Genomic DNA, 20,532 nt, shown 5'->3' with positions numbered 1-20,532 from the left:
AAACCATAAATGAATGTTGCCATGCAACTGTCTGCTACGGCACTCCTCTGGCTGTTATGAAACCAAAGGCAAAATAAATAGTCTTTGATATTATATTTGTGCTTGATGAAACCCATGGCGCTAAACGATATCTACATATATGTGTATATACAATACATTTTCAAGTGGCGCCACCTAGCAATGAGGCTGTTTAAATTTAAGTAATTGAAGAACCACACGGCGAATGACGAATAAATTCAAATTGCAGACGTTCAGGAATGAAAAGCCCTAACAAAGTTAAAACCAATAACCAATAAATTCACAGAGTACAGAAAACACTTAGAGCGAATTGTCGCCGGAAAAGATAACTTACACCAAAAAGCTTACAAGCAATCTTGGGCATTTAATGATAGCGAACAGAACAGACTTTGCATTGATCCAATGGAAATTTCACTAAATTAAACCAATAAATTCCGTTAACAAAGGAGGATGACTCTTAATAGCAAAACAATATGTACCCCCCCTGTGCACTCCCCGGGGAGATAATGTATCAGATTTATCCATGAATTCAACTCATTCGATTTCCACTGAATTCTCTGCGATTTGTTTAAAATGCCAAAGTTTTTGTTTTTCATGGGGGTTTCCTTCCGTTTTTCGTAGTTTACAATTCTGGCATATAATTTTTAGTAGGGGAGGAACGAAAACGAAAGTGCTACAAATATTGGCTAATATTTTCCATGAAATGCGAATTCATATTTGATCAGTACCCACTTGTGACGTCATTGTAGCCGTAGAACATTTCGCCACTCGTATGCATCGAAATAAATAAAATGTTCTGCTAATTTTCATCAGATACTTTCCACCGCACCATCCCTCGCAATCGCTCAGCCGGTTGATGACGGATCGTATTCGCTTTTATGGAATTTCGCCGAGATTTCAGTGTTTGTTTATTATTCGCAATTTCATTCAACATTTCCGAATGGCTTTCGAGATTTATTTTCCACTTGGGCATGCACCATCATACAATCGAGATCTGTTTGGCATTTTCGGGCCGGGCCACAGTGGCGCAAAGTAAAGTCCCAGAGAGCGTTATTTTTAATCGGAGCAGCAACAGCTTTACGATTCCCAGACATATTGATTTTTATTCGAAATTATGAAGTGAAGTGTCTGCCTGCTTAATGATTACTTCTGCGGGCTGTTTACATCTCATGAAGATCGATTGTACGATGTTCCCCAGACATTTCCCATTCACGAAATATCTTTCAGCATGAGAAATTGATTCAATTTTTCACGTTGAGTCATACCCCCACCTGGGTTGGGTAATACCTAGGTATGACATTCGTATGCCTAAAAATAAACACACAAATATATCGAGCCGCTATTCTCACGTGTGTGCCACGGGCCGTATGATCGAAATCTTAACGATCGAATCTAAGGATAATAATAATGTGGAGACGGCTTTTTGGATGGCACTTCCACTGACAAGTTTTGTTTACAGCCTGTGCCAATTTTGACAAGTTGATTACACTCGAAACACTCACAGAATATTCTTGGCATTTTCCTCTGTCATCGTTGTGGGGCGAAAATTGCTGCGAATTTGTGTTAATTGCTTTTGCGGCAATGTGGGTGAACAGATTTCCACACTTGCAGATTTATTAATACGTACAGTGTGTCTCTTCTTTTGTTGGAAACTTGTCAAGAGTGGAAACAAACTGCCAGATTTATTCACACAAATTAAATATTCTACCGAATGTGAAACAAGCCGGAAAACAGAAGGAACAATAAAGTCGAAACACGAAGCATGTCGATCGAATAAAAGGTGCCATTAAATCATTAACTAACCGCCACATAAAGCCCCTTGGCACCATATTCATTCAGAACTCAGAATATTTTGCTGCTTATTTGTTGGGTCAAAGTATTTTCCATTTTCATGGTATATTTATTTATGAGCGGGAAAAGTGAAATTAAAAGCAAATCTAATTAAGAGTGTCTAAGGAGGCGGCTATTCGGGGAAATTCTTGTATAAGTTGCAGGTTATTTATAAGTCCCAATTAAGAACGATGACAGTCTTCCAAAGAATTCTGCCACCGCCACAACAGCCTCTCTAGAGAGATCTCATAACTGTCTGCGCCAGCAGAGACACACAAATTTGTTATCTCACAACGCAAAAACATACGAAACTATTTCCAACTTTTGTGTCACAGATTTCGTTGGCTTAATGAAGAGGAATATCGCGATGCCCGCACAAAAATAGATATTCTGGCAGTTGTACTTGTATTCGTTTGCGTGGGTGCTTTTGCACCCACAATTATGCCCTTGGGCGCCACTCACCTATGGTAGTGTAGATGGTGCAGCTGTAGACCATGGCGTTCCAGAAGGACCAGGGATCCGCCTTCTCCGCCAGTCCGTTTCGCAGCAGGGACTCGACCACGGACGGATGGTTGTTCATGATGCGCAGCACTTGGCTGTCAAAGTCGGTCTTGGATAGCTGAAAGTACCCAAAGTTAGCTCTACTTCCATTGAGAGATCATTATTTATTTATTCTTACCGAGTTCAGCTGTGAGTTCCTTGTCATGTCACGCATTTCCTCAAAGAACTGCTTCTGGAGTCCCTGCAGTTCCAGTAACTCGAGTGTTCCCTGTCGCACTGCAATAAACGGATTTGACTCACAGCTTTAGGCACACGTTTAGGACGGCCTTGACCCCTTGGCACTTGCATGAAGGCCAAATGAATGAACTTTGTGGGCAATTGGGAAGTTGGCAGCACCGCCAAACAAACACTTTGAGCAATAATTCGAAAGGATTTTCCACTCGAGATGAGAGTCACGCCTGATGGGCCGACAAAGGCATTCCAGAGAACCAGAAAGCGGACCAATATCGGAGCATGTTTTCCCATTCCCATTCAGATTCAGATTCAGTCACTCATTCGACCGATCGAAGGTGATGCTCCTATTTGGCACCGGACGGACTCCCTCCTCCATCTGCCCGTTAATCATCTTCAATTGGATGTCGGTTGTTGTTTATACGACACACGCGTCGTATCCCCCTCCCACTCTTCTGTGATTCACTCGAATGTATCCAATCAATTTGATTGTTGCTTCACCTGGAGAAACGGCGTACGCAGAAACAGATACAAATTCGAGGCGTTCGTTCATCAGCCCCCCATTTGATGGGGGGGCTGGGCTTGTTTTATGATTACAGTAAAGCGAAATCATTCAGCATGTGTGCTGGCAACTGTTTGCTGTTCCCCAAACAATTGCCAATAAGCTTGATAAGCAAACAGAGTCGTTAAGTGCCGGACCAGTTTACTTCCGGACGAGCGGCGTTGAAGGGGCATCCCTATGCCTAACCCAAACAAACCAATTCTCACCTTCGACTGCCTGGAAGATCAGGGCACCGCCCACGCTGTAGAGTGCAAGGACGACTATGAGGAACATGTGGGTGAACCAGCTCCTGGACCACTTGCTGAACTTGTTGTACAGGCCGTAGGTGAACTTCTCGCCGAAACTCATGCCCGACTTGGTGAGATCGAGAAAGCCCTCGTAGCCTTTGGTCATAAAGTTGCCCGAGCCAAATGGATTCGCCACCGGCGGCCAGTACGGACCCTGTGTCCCATTGCCCGTGTAGTTTGTCTGCGCGGTGTACGGCGGCTGGGTACTGGGCGGCATCGAGCCATGGCTCATGCCCATGGCCGAGCCGCTGTTGAGATTGTGGATATTTATCCGCGGCGGTCTGTGGGCCCGACGCGACGCGGGCGGCGTGCTGGGCGTGGGGCTCTGTGTCTGAGACATGATCTGCAGTTGGGTTGGGTTCTCTCAAACTCTTCTTGGGGTTAATGCTATATGATTTATGTATCGTTGGTTTGGCTTTGGGATTGCTATTGGTATTGGTATTGGTATGGGGCACATTCAAATCATTCGACACTTTTTCCACATCATTTCAATTTCGCTCACTCGCGGTGATATGTAGAATTATTCCAACAATATGTATTTATATATATTTTCTTGTATTATTTTTAAGATTATAAGTAGAACTGCCCGTCGCGCATTTATTTATTCTCTTCGTATTTTGAAGGCGGCTACCGCTTCCGTCCGACTCGTTCTTGAATTCAGTGGGGACTGAAGCAAGCAGTCGGGCCAACATTAGTGTCGTTTGGGGCTACTGGCTGCTGCTGCTTGCTCTGGGGATACGTGTGTCCGAATCTCCGGCTGCCTGCCGACAATGACGACATCGCCAGTCGTGAGCTCACTCGCCGAGGAGACTGACTCTTCTGGCCAGTCCACCGAAATTGCCGTCTTAGCTGCTGGCTGATCTCCACATGGGGCCTGCCTGTCGCTTTTTGGCCCGCTGATTGTATTATAATTGCGGGCTGGAGATGCGAATGTAAGTAACTTGTATTTCCCCATTGTTAAATGCGTAGTTCCAGGCACAGCCAAGTCGCAGACAGACACCCGTTTAAATACTTATTAAATAGGATCCATATACTAGTGTTATTTATACAAATGTTTTCTCATTCGCATTTGCTTGGCCTGACACTAATGAATTTCACATTTTTCCCCCCACATAATTTATCGTCTTCGAGACTTTTTCTCGCGCTTTTTTGTTTCCTAAAAGATTTGCATAAATTTCCAACAACTGTAGTTCGTAGACCCATGGATGGGTTACTCACATATTCATTTGCCTTTTCGGAGAATTCTTTGTAATACTTAGATTTGGCCGCTGTCATTTGGTCAAGAGTTTTCTGAGAAAATTGGGACACACTCAAGAATTGGCCAAATTACAAATTAAGCGAATGAGAAAGCGATCTAAAGATACATACGTACATACATATGTATAAAACAAATGTATAAAATGGCATTAATTCGGCATTTTTATTTGGATCAATCATCACAGAAAACATTTAAAATATTTCCAAAATTTCTAATACTTAGACTATGGCCAAGACAAATAATATTTTCATTTTTCCCACTTCTTGGCAATTTGTTTGCTTTAATTCAAGAGAGCAGCCATATTTCTGTTGTTTCTTTTGCAAATGAATAATTGGGCAGTTTATCAAGAGCAGCTGTTCTGTTGGTTCCGCAGTGTTTGCAAAACAAGCCTCGTGGTGGGTATATGTATCTGGAAGCTTGGAGCTTACTCTGAAATATGTATATCTGGCCAAAGAGTAGTTTCAAACGCAAAGAATCACCAGGAACATAACAAGTTTTGAGTGTGTATGAAGAATCAAGAAGATTGATCACTTGAATCAAATCAGCTCGTATAATTTCATCATTTCCGTTCTAGCACAGCTCTGGGTCAGCTTCGGCTGTGAATTCTCGCGTTCGGCTCTTTTCGCCACTTTGTACGTACATACATTTAATGTATATAATTTCTTAAGCGCAAAACGGTTACAAGTTTTCGGATTCCCAGCAGCATGCATCTGGGCAACTGGGCAACATTTGGTCACTCTCCCACACTGAATCAATTACAAGCTAGATTCGAAGCTAGATTTCGTGGCTTTTGGCGTTCTCTAAAATTTAAATTAGCGATAAATTAGGAACATTGTCCACTACAGCCTTTTATCTTTTCCTCCCTCTTATTAATTGTACTATTATTGTATCTGTATATTGTAAGTTTTTAAAAATCGTTGTTGCATACATATTGATAGCCAGAAACAAGCTAATCTGTCAGCACTGTTAACGCGTCATACAAAAACAATAAAGCAGTGTGACCGACCGCCTGAAATGTTCTGATAGAATAAACACAAATTAGCTAATTTAATAAAATTAAGTAAAAATGGAGGAAAATGAATCCCCTACAGACCCCAGGGTCTCCACAGAGGCGGCAAATGGTGAGTGAGGCCAGCGGCAAATGAATGTCGTCCCCGCAAATGACCAAGACAACAATCTTGTGTGCTTCAGGTGACGATGACGCCACAAACCAGCATAAATTAATTCAGCAGACTGAGATGCGTAAGATGCAGAACGAGTTCAATACGCAGCGGGCAAAGATGCGGGAGCTGTATATGCAGAAGGAGTGCGAATATGCCCAGAGCATGGCCGAGCGCAAGAAGCTGCAGGATGAGTTGGACGAGCTGAAGACGCACCTGATGGTGGCGGATCTAAAGTCCGAGAACGAGATGCAGCTGAGGGACATCAAGGCGCAGGAGGAGATATCGTCGCTGCAGCAGCTGGTGCAGGACACAATTGAAGAGTCGTCAAACTATAAGAGCGAGCTGGAGCGCTTCAAACTGGAGTTTAGCAAATACCAACAGCAGCAGCATCAGCAGGTGCAAGTTCAGATCCAACAGCCCCCGGCTGAGTCATCCGGTGGCTTGGCACCGCAAATGCTGAATCAGGTTAAGAAGACGCTGGGGTCTGTGAGGAAGCTGGGCAGCGATTCGCTCAACAGCAGCTTTCAGCAGGAGGACGACAGTCTTCGGCCACCGAACAACAAGGGAAACGGGAAACAATATGTAGGTACGCCCCAAAAGGCAGCCAATCGCTCTAATACAAGTGTCTCTTGCAGGCCTCAGAAGATGCGGAAATGTTGCATTCCATCGTCGAACAGCTGCAGGAGGAGATGAAGGCCTTGAAGGAGAAGTTGCGGGAGCAGGATGATCAACTGCAGTCCAAGACGAACGCAAAGGCGGCGGCGGCCACTGTCAGCGACATGTCTGCCATGCACAAGTCCACATCCATGGATGTGGCAGAGTCACGCTGCGAATGCTGTAGTGTGGCAGAGAAGGCAGCTGAGGACCTAAATGCGCACATTAAGAAGCAGCAAAAGCAGGTGGATCTGCTGCAGAAACAGCTGGTAGAGGCCCGCGAGACGTTGGGCAAGGAGGCGGCGCTTCGCAAGGACCTGGAGGATCAGTGGCAGGAGAAACGCGAGGCGCACAAGAGTGAAGTACAAAGCTTGCGAGACAAGACCGCGTCCAGCGAGCAGCAGCTGCTGGACATGCAACAAAAGTTTATCGACACCAAGGACGCGGTGATGAGGCAGCTGCAGCGCATCACCGACGATCGGGAGCATGTCAACAAGCAACTGGAGACCCTGCAGGCCGACAACGACTTTCTATCCGGTCGCTACCTGGCCACGTCTGAAGAGATCGAGAACCAGTACATAAATCTGCCCAACACGGTCGTCGAACTGCAGGAGCTCATGCTGCGCCAGCAGAGCGAACTGATTCAGGCCCGCGTCAGCAGCGAGTATGAGAAGCAGCGATGTGTGAGCACGTTGGACGAGATACAAATCCTACGCGCCCAGCTGGAGGAGAGCAACAGCGAGCGTCGCTCCTACAAGCGCCAAACGCAAATGGACATCAAGTCTCTGCAGTAAGTTGTTCAGGCACATCTCAAGTGCACTGCGAGTGCCGGTTCATATTCGAAATCAATTCGCAGAGATCGTCTGACGGAACATTTGCTGACGGTGCAATCGTACGAGACGACCAAGGCCCAATTGGAGCGCAAAGAGGCTGAGCTTAACAAGCAATTGTCCGAGAGTCGCGTAGAGATCATTGAGCTGCAGGAGGCCAATGTAAGTAGAGAGCCTACAGAGCTCCAAATATCCACTCAAATATCCTTTGTATTTACAGGAAAAACATGCCAAAACCAATGTGGACTACAAAACAAAGATCAAGACTCTGCAAGAGGAGCTGTCCACCATGGAGACGGTGCAAAAAGATTTTGTGAAATTATCTCAGACCCTTCAAGTGAGTTTCCATGTAAAAAAAAAAACAACGTACGTTTATTCACTTACAAAAAATACAATAAATCAATAGATGTCGTTGGAGGAGCTGCGGCATGCCGATACGGAGGTGCGCTGGCAGGATGACGATGACGTGAACAACTGCCCCACGTGCAGTGCCGGCTTTACGGTGATGGTGCGGAAAATCCACTGCCGGCACTGCGGCCACATATACTGCGATAAATGTCTAACGAAAACGGTGCCATCGGGACCACGGAAACGGGTCGCCCGAGTCTGTGATATATGTCACACATTGCTCACGCCAAACACCGCTCCCTACTTCAGTCAGGGGCAGCCGCCGCAGCAGCATCAGAACCATAACCACAGCCAGAGTCAGCAGCAGCAGCAGCAGTCCAACTAGGCGAAGCGATTGTGAGATGAGCTGGGCTCCAAGCCTATATTTATTGTGTATTGTTTACGAGTATGCGGGGAACTATGATTACTATTAAGTTGGTTCATATATATTCTTTTGGAGCTTATTGCTCTTTGTTTGTGCTCCGATATTATGATTACCATTACGATTACTATTATACGTGGTCCAACCTTTCCAAGGCATATCCATCCGCTTTCTGTTCGTTCGCCGATGCCAGATAGATGTATAGATGTATGTATGTAATCCTTTGTGCTCTACATTTAGCTTTTGTCGTGGATAAGTTTTCATTATTTAATTAAACTCAAAGCAAATATAAAAATTAAAAACAGAGGATGCGCACACTTCGATTACTTAAACCAACTTTTCCTGCAACGAATTGAGATAATGTTATAAATGCGAATGTAGTATAATGGGAGGCCATGCTACAAATAAGGATATACGGATAGATAGGTTATGTTCTTGTTTATTCAATTTATCTAAGCAAACATTTGCCAATTTTTAAACATTTTTTTGTGTCTTTATTTGGTTGCGAGGAGCTAGGATTGGTTTTTTTTTTTGGTATATTCACTAAATATTCATAATTAATAACAATGTAGGGCATGCCCATATAAATTCTGTATATACAACTCTCCTCTCACATCTACTAACAAATAATGACAACATCTAATACTGCAATCTCCGCACATTCCGACGACGACGACACGAACAAAAAACCACATATATGTATGGACAATAAATACACACATACACATCGGAGGGAATCACATTTTCGTTGGGGAAGCAATTACGTTGGGTTTTGTTTTGTTTTGTTTTGCTTTTGGCACATAACAATATGTCTCTGAAAGTAAAATTTAAATTGGATTGCAATTAGTCTGTCTGCCTGTAAATACCCGTAGAATGCGAGCTTGAATACCCACCTCACCATAGAACGCGACCTGCTATCAGAGCCACTATGGTTACAGCTGCCACGCCCACAACACTGATCAGGCGAGAGGTGGTGGCTATATTGAGAGTGGGGTAAAAAGAAAATCCTTGGATTAGTGGTGCTATCTATCGAACGGTCGAGTTCTATGCACAGGATACTGCTAGAGTCCGAATTTTGTTTGGGGTTTCTCTATGTTTTTAGTGAATTTCGATTAGCAGCTATCCTGGAAAGCCATTCGCATGCTAAATAAGCCAGGAGCTGAGTATGTGGTTAGGTAATACTAGCACTAAATGTACAGGAAATTGGCAGACAAGTGATTAATAGATTTGCGAAATGTTATACTAATTATGTACATGGATCCTTCAGTTATAATATGACAGATTATCCTCGAAATGATACCTGATACCTATAGTGCACTGGGGTTACACAAACAAAACACATGCCTCGGACATGACATTCACCAAACAAACACATCAAACAAACATAAAGAGAAATGCAACCCAATTGTGGACACTTACGCTGATAGCTGGAACTTGAGGCGGCATTGAGGACAATCTACATTCATTTTGATTTGATTTGATTTGAATTTTGACAAATAACACGAATGGCGCAGATTTAGACGTAGACGTAAACGTGGAAGATGGCAAATAGATGGTTTTAACAGACAGTTTTGGGCGATCGTATTCCTGCTTCCTGCTGTGTTGATTGGTTGATTGGTGCTTTGACTGTGGTCGATTGATCTTGTCGTTTGTTCGCGATATATATCGTATATAGTATAAAGTAGTTATAGAGAGCGAGATAGCGGGATAGATAGGTGTTGTGTAGATAGAGCGTAGGGAGCATTTTCTTAGCCTAGAGATGAGCAACATTGATGATGGTTTCTTATACAAATATATCAATTTGATTTAACGAGAGTTTTGTTGATTGATTGGTTGATTGATTGGTTGATTGATTGATTGATGGATAGATGTGTGATGTATAGCGTTTTTGGGGGCTTCATTCTACTGCAGCTCTTCACCTGCTCCACCGCCGACATAGCCCTCAGAGAGCTCACGTCCGTGCTTGCTGAGCCACTCAATGATCACACCATTGGACCAACCGAATCCCGTCTGGACTCCGTATTCACCGCCACCGCCATGGCCGCCATACTCCTCAGCATTGTACTGCACAACAAAAGGAGGTTATTCTCAGAAATCTCACAGAATAAGTTGGCATGGAAATCACTCACCTTCTCGTACATGTGGAAGCTTTCGGTGTATGCCTTGAAGTTCGATTTGACCCAGCGCAGGGCCCACTTCTTGGAGAGCTCCTTGGCAGCGGGTGTGTTCAGATTGGCCAGTCCCTCGACCACAATATACTGCATGGGCGCCCACACATTGGGGAAGTCCCACTGCTCGCCGGTTTGGTAGAGCGTGTTGGGCACTCCGCCCGGGAATGTGTCCAGTTTGTTCTTCTCAATGTAGCTCAGCACCGAGGCGGAGATCTTCTCCGTATCGGAAATGTTGTACGCCTTCACAAACAGGGGCGCCAGGTTGGTGGGCACAAAGTAGTCGCGTGGCTTCTCATTGATCATGTCGTAGTCCAGCCAGCAGCCAGCCTCCTCGTTCCACAGCACCTCCTGGATGCCCTGCAGCAGCGTCTGGGCCTTCTTCTCGTACTCCGTCATCTTGTCCACGTTGCCGGCCTTTGCGTGAAATTCGGCTATCAGCTTGGCGTTCCAGTAGAGGAAGGCGTTCAGGTCCACGGGCACTATGGAGCGTGTCCTCAGGTTGCTCAGAGTTCCGACATTGGTGCCATTCTCATTGATGAACCAACGCGAGCTGAAGTCCATTCCCGACTCGGCGGCAGACTTGAGTTCGCTGTAGTGATCCTCCTTGGCCTCGGGCGTGTCAAAGTTCTCTGCTGTCTCCACATCCTCGCGGTAGGACTCGGGCCGCGGACCGGTCGACGAGTCGCGGTAGACGGCCAGATTGTGACCCTTGACCTGCACCGAGTGATTGTTCACGAAGTACTCGAACTCGTGCTCGAGCACATCCAGGGCATTGATGGCGAATAGATCGTCCCTGGTGAAGTCCACGTAGGACTTGACCATGCCGGTCAACAGCGGTGGCTGGGAGCGGCCCCAATAGTAGACACGTCCGCCATTCGGAATGAAGCCGATCCTCTGCACAATGGACATGAAGTTCTCGATCATGCCACGCGCTGTGTCCTGCATCTCGCTGTACAACAGTCCGCGGATGATCCAGTACGAGTCCCAGTAGTAGAACTCGATGAAGCGGCCGCCCGGAATGATCACTGGATTCGGCACTGGGATGATCGAGTAGTACTCAGGATTCTTTCCCACATCGTCGATCATCTTGCGTCCCAGATCCTTCCAGATATTGTTCAGCTCCTGGCCCCACTGCTTCAGGTCTGGATCGGTGATCAGATCAAGAAAGCTGGGATTCGCCTTCCAGTCTGTCGGTGTCCACACTTCCAGTTCCGTGCCCTTTGGACTGAAGTATTCCTGCAAAATATAACACAATCTTCAGTGTGCCCTCACATCCGTCGGGTCGGTGCTGGCTTCCCCCCACTCACATCCACAAACTGCTGCAGATCCTCGCGGCTGGGTGTCCTGTTCTTGGCCTCCATCAACAGCTCAAAGTTCTCGATCGTCTTGGCCGGCGTCTGCTTCAGTTTCATGTCCACAAATGTCTTTGAGTCGTCGAACAGTTTGGCCATTTGAATGGTCTCCAAAAGCTCGCCATAGCAGTAGATTTGACTGGAATGAGGCAAGTTATAATCGGGGGGGATATATCATTATAGAGTTTCACAAATACAGAACAGATGTGTTTTTCCTTTCGAGCAAATAAATAATATTTGGCCAAGAAATTCTTAGCAATCACAATAGAGGATGGACTGGAAGTTGATATTAATTTAATGTACATACATATATTTTATATATGCGAATTTGCCTACTTTAGGCGGGTAACTTACGTCAGTTGTCATCAATTAGTGACGTCATTAATTAGTGCAAATAATTTACAATTGAAACTGGCATAAAGCCCCTGGAGTCCAGGTGGCTCTCGTTCTCTGGTTAAGTGAACACCTGTCTAAAATATCATTGTCTAGATCGTAAAGTATCTCTCTCTCGATCTGTTAAGGCTAATGCCCGAGCACGAGTCTGTGGTTAACACGACGTCACGTTTATGTGTCTGTCTGTCTGTCTGTCTCGAGGGAAAGGAAAGCACTCAATGCATTGGGAAATGTACTGGCATGTAATGCAATGCAATTTAATTTTGCACACATTATTCGTACTTCAAATAATCACAGATCACAGATGGAGTACGGAAACTTACCAACTTTCAAAATTATACGCTTCCACATCCTTGGCAATGGCATTCTCATTATCAATGCGATGGTCGATGAGGGATTTCGCCTGAGACAGAGCCCCAAGGCAACTCCATAACAACAGGAGCAGCTGGATGGACACGAATCCTAATCTGGTCATATCAAACACTAGCCAATATTCTCACTTGGGCTCTAATTGCAGGATGTTTCGGTTGTGTAAGTACAGAGTGCTGCAGCTCGCTGGTTGATATATTCACTAAGCTTCTAGGGAATTAAATTTAGTAAGTATCTGTGTATCTGCCACACGCGAACCACACGAGCACAACCAGCGCCAGTCAGCGCAAGAATACTTCTAACTGTTTCCACCGTTTCCAATTTTATAAAAAAAAAAAATTGAATCGACTAAACGACGAACTACGACGACGACGACGACCTACGACGACCAACGAGCGATCGATCCACGAACGTTGGATCGTTGGAGCAAGGTGGGAAACTGGAGATATCGCTCGTGCCGCTTTGGGGGCGCGTTCAATCTATTTATAAAATCGGTAAAGTGCCCCCAAACCGAAACCGAAAGCGAGTACCGCCGTATTCAAGCCGAGTATATTCTAATGTAAGCCTACATACAAATGTATCTATGTATCTGTCAGATGGCTTTCCAGGAATACTGTTATCTATAGCTTTTCCTTAGGTTTAAAGTGTTTTTGGCACACCCAACGGATAACTGATGAGTGAATGGAATATTCATGAGAGTACGACAGAAGCCTTGAAATATATACATATAAAATCCATATGCACATCCATAAACACAAATAGATATCCCACAGAGTGGTGCCCGCATCAATTGATGGATTATGGGGCATCGAAATACACCTCAAATATGTGTAGAATATTTAGCGTTTAGCGGTTCAGTTTTAGGATGTTCCACTGTAATGTCAAGGCGTTTCAGATAAGGGACAGTTCTTTTGTTTTGGCACTTTTAGGCCTAGTTAACATGCTAATTAAAAGCCATTAAAGTCACTTCCATTGCTCCACTTTGTAAGATAAAGACGGAAAAATTAATTAAAGTTACCCGTTAGGAGTAAAAGTATTTATCAGGAATCCAGAACGAGCTATAAAAATGTTAATTTCCTGACAGATTTTTCCATATAATTCAGTGCTATGTAAATACTGCCCTGCTCCCGATAGAAAAGATGCAAATCGGGGGAATAACCCCATTGGGAATGGGGAAAAACATGTACTCCAATTTTACCTCAATATTTAATAATATACGTCTTATGTACATACTTATGTATCGAGTATGTTCGGCTCTATAAATAGCATTGGGGGGAGATCATCTATGGGCACTGTGTCAGCAGCGACACGTGTCTGGTCTGGCCACACAAAATAATGAAACGGAATTGCGACGTTTCGGTGGAACGTCACGACGTGCCTCCCTCTCTCTTTCTTTCTTTGTGGGTGGTTGTGGTTGTGGTTGTACCACTAACAAGTCTTAATTGAACTGATTTGCTGAATAAGGATTGCATTTGCGACATATAGCATATGGATTTATGTGTGTGCTCGTTAAAGAAAATCAAGATCAAAATATTTAAACTGCGTTGCAGAACACGAATAAACCTAAAGATTCATTGAAGATTCATCCGAACTGAAAATATTCTGATATGATTTATTGCATACATATCACCTACAGAATATATCCATCAAGTATTGTTGGCTTTGGGCCACATTAAGATTATGATGGATCGCATTACGATATATTATGATATAAGAGTGCCTTCCCTCCCCACCCACTCCCATCTCTGGGAGTCATCGCATTTATGGGGCTGGGGAAAACAAAAGGCAAGCAAATGGGAAACTAAAAGTGCCAGCAAACGGAACCATTGTGGCTTATGGGAGTGAGAAACAGATCCCCCGAACAGAAGCGATCCGCCAGCCCATTGTTTCGTTTCGCTATGTTTCTGTGACGGCAGCCGACCAGCGGACCAGCGAATCAGTGGATCAGCGGGAGTAGCAAACAATTGCAACTGAATCAATGATGTTGCACGTCACAACAAACAAGTTGCGCTGGGCTGGCATTTTCATGATTCCATTAGCGAGGCTATTCAGCATTTAGCAGCTAAAACCATTCGAATCGCAGTTAGTTTGAGTGCAGACTGTAATCGCAGACTGGCATTATAGCCAATGAATCACAAATATAACCGATAGGAAGCTAACAAGCTACGAAAAACCAACTAGTATTAATTTTCAGTTCCGTTCCAATCGGATTCGAACAGACATTATCAATATTTGAACGGGTGTAATGGACGTTTTTTTTCAGTCAATAACTAAGGCACCTGCTGGATGACAAATACTCGTAGAAACCCCAACTCTTCTACATACATACGTGATGGGCGTTTAAAAAATATTCTATAATAAATGGGGGCTTCCGATTCCGCATAGCTCAAACAAAACATTTAAAAATTCCATTCCGGCTTGGCATTCCATATAAAACATATAAAATGCAACAAGAGACTCGACTCTATTCCACTCTACCCGACTCCCACAGATAATTATAACTCTCGAATTATGTACTCGTACTACTATTTTTGTGGTTTTTTTTTTCAAGTGCGTGTATAAAATAATGAGATATTTCTTGAATGGAATCGGAATCCCTCACTGCCACCATTCATCTGGTTTATTATGTGTATTGTTGTGATTATATCTCTTTTATGATTACCGATTGTCGTCATCGGGGCAAGTGCTAAATGACAAAATGACGTCCCGTCCCCAAAGCGACGACCTTTGAAATTATTCCGACCTATTCTGCGATTCTGAAACAGCTGCCAATTCTCGTTCAAGGACAATACGTATATCTATAATCATTATGTGGGCCATGCCATTCACTATCTACGTATATTTATTTGCTTAATCATTATAATAACTATACTTCGCAGCAGCTCAGTTTCGTCTGTATTTAATGTTTAATATAATTTGTTTAGGCGCACAAAAGATACGAAAACACACACGAAAACTGGAAAAGTAATTAGGCAGCCCCCTTGTGCATCAGGTTGAGTTAACTTGTTTTTTTTTTTTGGCCACTCGTTTGCCTGTTTTTTGGTGCTCCCGAAACCTTCGAGAGGTCATTGATGTGCGGAATCGGCAAAAAGTTTGCCAAGAATTTACACAAGAAAAGCCTTGAAAAGCGTCTCTAAAGAGGAATAGGAAAAGGTACATGTATATCCCATGCTGGGATGAGTATTGTTTCCATGTCGAAAGATTCATTACAGTCGTGGAGTTTGTACAGTTCTTATCGAATTAGCAACTAAATGTAACGGCCACTCAACCCGATGGAATAGCAATAGCGGTAACAGTCCAAGGGGAAGGATGGATGATAAGCGATAAGCCATTATCGATGAAAACACTTCAACTTAATCTCTGATTTAAGATTGCCCAAAAGTCATTGACGAAAGTTTGTCAAGGGAACATTTAGATCTTGAAATCAATTCGCCAAAGGTGAAGTGCTGGAATTATTGGAATTTTAACGCCCTTCACGTTGAGAGGAATTCCATTTAAACAATTACTAGTTCAAGCTCTGGGCAACGATTTGGCGAAAAATTCCAAGAGTTTGCGCAACCAACGAACGCATCGTTGGGGCGGTGGAAGATAAACGTGTTTCGGATATTAGGAGGCAGCAGCAAGTACTCCGTACAAGTTCCAGTCGATCTGGATTTGCGACTGACTTTGGTTCGTAATGAGTCTAGACTCTTCATTAACATATACTCGTATCGGCTGTACCTCCATCCATTACGTCAACCGAAAATGTCAAGTACCCACCCTGGTGGGGATCATCATGGATCATTGACATTCAGTACGTTTGGATCAAATGAGATCTCTAAGCAGAGTGCTCGGGAAAATAGTAACAGCGAATAGCAGAGGAATGGAAAACTGTCAGGTCAGCGAATGGCAGGGGGAAAACTATCAGCAACCACAAAAAATTATATTGTAAATTATATGATAATTGCTGCCCTGTTCCCGCGAGATTTACTCAATTGCGAAATTAATTTTAATTTAACAAAAACAAAATTACAATTATATATTTGATTATTCTTTGGTTTGAAATGAGTTTTCACTTTGTTCGCGCATATCACACACTTTTATTATTGGCAGTCCGCTGCGATGTGTGCGAGTTTTTATAACTCGCACTTTATCTCGTCACTGTGGCACTTGATTATTATATTATATTATACTATATACGAATGCAGGGATTATACATATGTATATATACTCGTACGGGAACACTCGAATATATCATATGTATATATGTATATATATTATTCGTTCTAATCAAATTCGCTACTCGACAGACTGCTCTCAATCTCCTCCGACGGACGATGTTCAACGTTTGAGGGCAACTGTCAGACTGCCTTTAAATGAGATTTACATTTACTCCCAGAATCTGGACCAGACCAGAACAGAGTCGCCCAAAATGATAATCCAAGGGTTAAATAATCTTCTCCAACTTTCAGCCGTTACTCCAAATGGAAATGTTGCTCGTTCCCAGCGAAAAGTTATTGTTGAATAATTTCAAGTGAAGCGTAAATTTGCCCATTTGCTGAGTGAGTGATTGGGCGATTATGAAAGTGTTTTTTGCAATTTCCTCCAACAAAAACTCTCGGCCCTTGTATTCGTAGTTTGAGTAGATACTATTCTGAACCGAATTGGTTCTAGTACTTGACACAGCATTAAGATTATAAATACTTCAGTTGGATTTCCTATAGCTTTCCTCTGACAAAATCACAATATAATAAACTGGAACGATAAGATTGAATTGTACTTTTGAAAGCAGCGAACGTGGTAATTAAGAGCCTCCAATACTGAGATAAGTATCACTGGAGGAACACGTTGGCTATCGTTGGCAATAAATTAGTTATATATTCACCAGTATTTTTTTGATATACCACAAAGATTTACTAGTGCGAGATAGGCCAAGGAACGCTCATTTAGAATACACTAACTGGTGACGGGTAGGTTCATATAGAACAAAAATATATAATTTCCACTTTTATTCAGTTATTTGCACTCTTGTTATTTTCATTCCAAACTATAGGGTTTACACTCTTTGATCTACAGAGCAGCGCAATCACTAACAAATAATCGTACTTTGACTAAGGTTAGCCAAGGTTAGCCGACTATTTAGTGCCAGCCGCAGAGATAGCATTCGATCCGCCTTGACACTCACCTGGCTCTATGTCGAATACTCCAACTCCTAATCGCAATCAGATTTGATTTAATCAACGCCCCCGAGAACCACTGAAGATGGCCCCCTTTTGAGAGGAATATTGTGATGAGCATCATCTCATTTGCGTGCTCTGAATGTTATCAACTTCGAACTGAGACTGTGATTGGAGGGGGTTCTGCCCTGCTCGTCTGTCTGTCTCTCTGTCTGTCTCTGTCTGTCTGTCTCCTCTGTCTGTCAGAGTTAGAGATGATAAGAAATGTGAGCTGATAATAAGCTGATAATTGTAGTAGCTGCATTAACAAAGTATTCTCCAGTGCGGTGCTCTATGGCAATCGATATGTCAGGAGTATTGAAGAGGCTAGATCTTAACGGCATAACCTGTTCCCGCCATTACATATGCACTGGACACACCGCCTGGCAAGAGCCAATCACAGGTCAGGTGCGAACACACACGGAAACTCCAAACAATCCAATGCGAAACGTGACTAGCAGCAGCTGCTTATACAGATTAAACGATTCCCCGTAATAAGTATATGTTCTGCATACATTTAAGATCAAAAACTAGGAATATTAATGCCTATCAAAGAATATTGAATAAAAGGGGTATATTTATTTTGTTCAGGTCTGAAAATACCTTTGATTCGACTAGTTGATTGAAACACACAATCACGATACCCAAACACACTTTATTGAAAATATTCATCAGTAGAAGTAGATAACAGAACACTTATACAGAACACATCAAGCAGCTTCACATCGATAGCCACATATTGGCCTGTTAATGGTTCTTTCGTACCATGACACTGGTATTCTGTTCCGAAAGTTAACTTTCACAAAGTATTACGTCTACACTACGTATACTTGTTTTACTTGAAGTTCTAGCCGTAGCCGTTAAATCTGTTGCATACTTTTTGGCGCATAAAATGTCGAGTATACATGTAAAAAACATGTCAAGTGTCAGTTATGGAGTGCAAGTTGCTGCCCGTGTGCGGCTGCAGAATGTACGCGACTGTGCGCCGGACTAACAGGGAGAGAAAAGAATTCAGGCCTGCGGTTCTGCTCAAGTAACTGCATTCAAGATGGGGCAGATCGAGTCATACAGTTTTGTTCGATTTAAGAGAGGGGAAATTAAGTCCTGTAAAACCCACGGAAAACGGAGGGGACTCATCAGGTTTCGAATCCGGAAACTAGCACGACTATAATTATTCCTGCAACGAGCTACGCTATCTTTACATATTACCGAGTTTTACAGGGCATTTTAATTTCGTAGAAGGGGCTCGCATATCAGTAGTTGGGGGCTCGTTGTGCTGATAAGCATTAGTCACCATGGTACCCTGATAAAACCTGTCCATGAGTTTAGTTCTTACAACTAAAAGCACATAGGTACCCAAGCATTTTTTCTAGTGTAATCTCTCACACCTGTTGCCTGACGATAGCTATTGCCCCGTGCCCACTAAAATTCCAAAGGTTGCACCAACACAAGGTCGTATGTGACATCGGGTCCGACACGTGCTTAACTACTCGGCTAAATATTGATATAATTCGCTTTTAAATGCATTTGCAGTGCACTGCTCTATTGTCACGAATCGTCGAAAATATTACACTGTTTACACGTCCACTTAACGGTTATACTCTTTAAAGGAACCCTTGCTACCGGAAACCCTATAAACTTCACTAATAATTGAAATACTACGAGTATTTACTCTCATTGAAAACATGCGAGTATTATGAGTATTTACTCTCTTTTCCATTTTGAGTACTCTCCTTTCCACATAAACCGAAAAGCAAAACAAAACGAAAACAAAGATACCATAAGTGAATTTTAAATACTCTATGAAAGCTGTTTTTGGGGAAGTATATTTGCTTTAATGTTCAGAAGTTAAATACAAACAACAGAAGGAAATAAATGCTTGCTTTGGAGACCGAACATTTGAATGGCCCTGCTTGAGCCACTGCATTTCTGATGTGGACCAAGAATATTTTGGCTTGAACCAGAAATAGAGTACACAAACAAAGCATAGGAATTTGTTGTTCGCCGGCTGGCACGACGAATGTGCGTAAGAAGCGATAAAACAATAACAGAAACGGAAAACGGAATCGAGAAAAAAAACTATGGCATTGGCACAGAATCACAAAATAGCAGCAGCGTTTTAAAATAAAACTACTAACTATATGTATGTATTTACCTATGTGGAATACCAATTGGCGAGACATTGGCCAACTCCCCCGCTGGCCCGGGAACAGGACAGGGAGGAAAGTGAAAGCCAGCAGATGTCTTTCCTTGGCAATCGAATGCACAATTCTGCAGTTCTGCCAGCTTATGCAATGCCCCACCACCAATCGAACCGAAAATAATCACACCAAAGAAAACAACTCACCCATTGCCGTTTATTTTGTGATTGCTGGTAGGACCCGTTGGAGCAGCCATGGTGCGGATTATGAGGTTTCTGCCTGGAGTTGTTGCGGCGAGCAATTTGCAAATAGCCGCAGTGCTGCGTATGCCACACACAGAGTTGAATTTGGCAAAATGTTTTTTGTCTTTTGTCTTGTTTTATCACTTTTCCACTGAACTTCGATCACTTTACTAGCTCCGTTTTGCCACTGTTTAGCGTTAGCGTTTCTGGCCCACTTGTTGTTCGTCCGAGCTTTTTCCGCCACCGAATGACGATCGCGCTAACTTACGGTTTATTAAATAGTTTTTACCCTCTCGCGTGCTCTCCACACCACCACATTAGCATTGCATATCCAAAAAGGCAGAGAGAACAGAGAGCAGAGCACATTGTGTGTGTGGTTTTACACTGTTCAACAAAGTCACGAATGTCGCTTATTCTTTCACTAAGCGCCACATTTGATTGATTGCCATACACTCAGCAAACTAAAAGTCTAACAGTATATAGATTTTTATCCGTGCAGATTAATATTATCCAGTTGTCGCAGCAGGCTGAAGAATTGTGCTGAAGAAAGTAAAGTCAGCCCATGT

General features: G+C 43.3%; 3 protein-coding genes across 5 annotated transcripts; 1 reads left to right on the top strand and 2 right to left on the bottom strand.

Annotated features, from left to right (window-relative positions):
* Nucleotides 1-1,363: 1,363 nt before the first annotated feature.
* LOC111081728 lies at nucleotides 1,364-3,769 on the bottom strand. Its single transcript, XM_022377865.2, has 4 exons — nucleotides 3,349-3,769; nucleotides 2,528-2,625; nucleotides 2,311-2,467; nucleotides 1,364-1,410 (listed from the first exon to the last, which is right to left on the bottom strand). Exons 1-4 carry the CDS (start codon nucleotides 3,767-3,769, stop codon nucleotides 1,364-1,366), a joined length of 723 nt encoding a protein of 240 aa, XP_022233557.1.
* Nucleotides 3,770-5,663: 1,894 nt separating this feature from the next.
* Nucleotides 5,664-8,400, top strand: LOC111073601 (rab GTPase-binding effector protein 1). Its single transcript, XM_022365992.2, has 6 exons — nucleotides 5,664-5,808; nucleotides 5,879-6,432; nucleotides 6,486-7,294; nucleotides 7,361-7,496; nucleotides 7,555-7,671; nucleotides 7,741-8,400. Exons 1-6 carry the CDS (start codon nucleotides 5,754-5,756, stop codon nucleotides 8,065-8,067), a joined length of 1,998 nt encoding a protein of 665 aa, XP_022221684.2. The 5' UTR covers nucleotides 5,664-5,753; the 3' UTR covers nucleotides 8,068-8,400.
* LOC111081727 (trehalase) lies at nucleotides 7,677-20,226 on the bottom strand. 3 transcript variants are annotated; one of them, XM_041593257.1, is made up of 7 exons: nucleotides 16,401-16,493; nucleotides 12,343-12,598; nucleotides 11,582-11,765; nucleotides 10,233-11,510; nucleotides 10,023-10,167; nucleotides 9,002-9,080; nucleotides 7,677-8,445 (listed from the first exon to the last, which is right to left on the bottom strand). In XM_041593257.1, the coding sequence occupies exons 2-7, from the start codon at nucleotides 12,492-12,494 to the stop codon at nucleotides 8,427-8,429; spliced, it is 1,857 nt and encodes a 618-aa protein (XP_041449191.1). In that variant the 5' UTR covers nucleotides 12,495-12,598; nucleotides 16,401-16,493; the 3' UTR covers nucleotides 7,677-8,426. The 3 variants fall into 3 exon arrangements, with proteins under 3 accessions (XP_041449191.1, XP_041449193.1, XP_041449192.1); XM_041593258.1 differs by lacking the exon at nucleotides 7,677-8,445 and adding an exon at nucleotides 8,527-8,917 and having other exon boundaries at nucleotides 8,997-9,080; nucleotides 16,401-16,492; XM_041593259.1 differs by lacking the exons at nucleotides 12,343-12,598; nucleotides 16,401-16,493 and adding an exon at nucleotides 19,931-20,226.
* Nucleotides 20,227-20,532: the final 306 nt, after the last annotated feature.

The sequence above is a fragment of the Drosophila obscura genome, unplaced genomic scaffold (assembly GCF_018151105.1).
Source record: "Drosophila obscura isolate BZ-5 IFL unplaced genomic scaffold, ASM1815110v1 contig_186, whole genome shotgun sequence".
In the NCBI taxonomy this organism is placed as follows: Eukaryota; Metazoa; Arthropoda; class Insecta; order Diptera; family Drosophilidae; genus Drosophila; species Drosophila obscura.
This window is presented reverse-complemented; position numbering and strand designations above follow the sequence as displayed.

What these genes read in the sequence shown, in the direction of transcription:
- LOC111073601 (XM_022365992.2), top strand. Translation starts at nt 5,754, where the DNA reads ATGGAGGAAAATGAATCCCCTACAGACCCCAGGGTCTCCACAGAGGCG. An exon ending in CTCCACAGAGGCGGCAAATG is followed by an intron (nt 5,809 to 5,878) that starts GTGAGTGAGGCC and finishes TGTGTGCTTCAG; the next exon opens with GTGACGATGACGCCACAAAC. An exon ending in AATTATCTCAGACCCTTCAA is followed by an intron (nt 7,672 to 7,740) that starts GTGAGTTTCCAT and finishes ATAAATCAATAG; the next exon opens with ATGTCGTTGGAGGAGCTGCG.
- LOC111081727 (XM_041593257.1), bottom strand. Translation starts at nt 12,494, where the DNA reads ATGACCAGATTAGGATTCGTGTCCATCCAGCTGCTCCTGTTGTTATGG. An exon ending in GCGTATAATTTTGAAAGTTG is followed by an intron (nt 11,766 to 12,342) that starts GTAAGTTTCCGT and finishes GCCTCATTCCAG; the next exon opens with TCAAATCTACTGCTATGGCG. An exon ending in CTATGTCGGCGGTGGAGCAG is followed by an intron (nt 9,081 to 10,022) that starts GTGAAGAGCTGC and finishes CTCTCAATATAG; the next exon opens with CCACCACCTCTCGCCTGATC.
- LOC111081728 (XM_022377865.2), bottom strand. Translation starts at nt 3,769, where the DNA reads ATGTCTCAGACACAGAGCCCCACGCCCAGCACGCCGCCCGCGTCGCGT. An exon ending in GATCTTCCAGGCAGTCGAAG is followed by an intron (nt 2,626 to 3,348) that starts GTGAGAATTGGT and finishes CGTTTATTGCAG; the next exon opens with TGCGACAGGGAACACTCGAG. An exon ending in GGAACTCACAGCTGAACTCG is followed by an intron (nt 2,468 to 2,527) that starts GTAAGAATAAAT and finishes GGGTACTTTCAG; the next exon opens with CTATCCAAGACCGACTTTGA.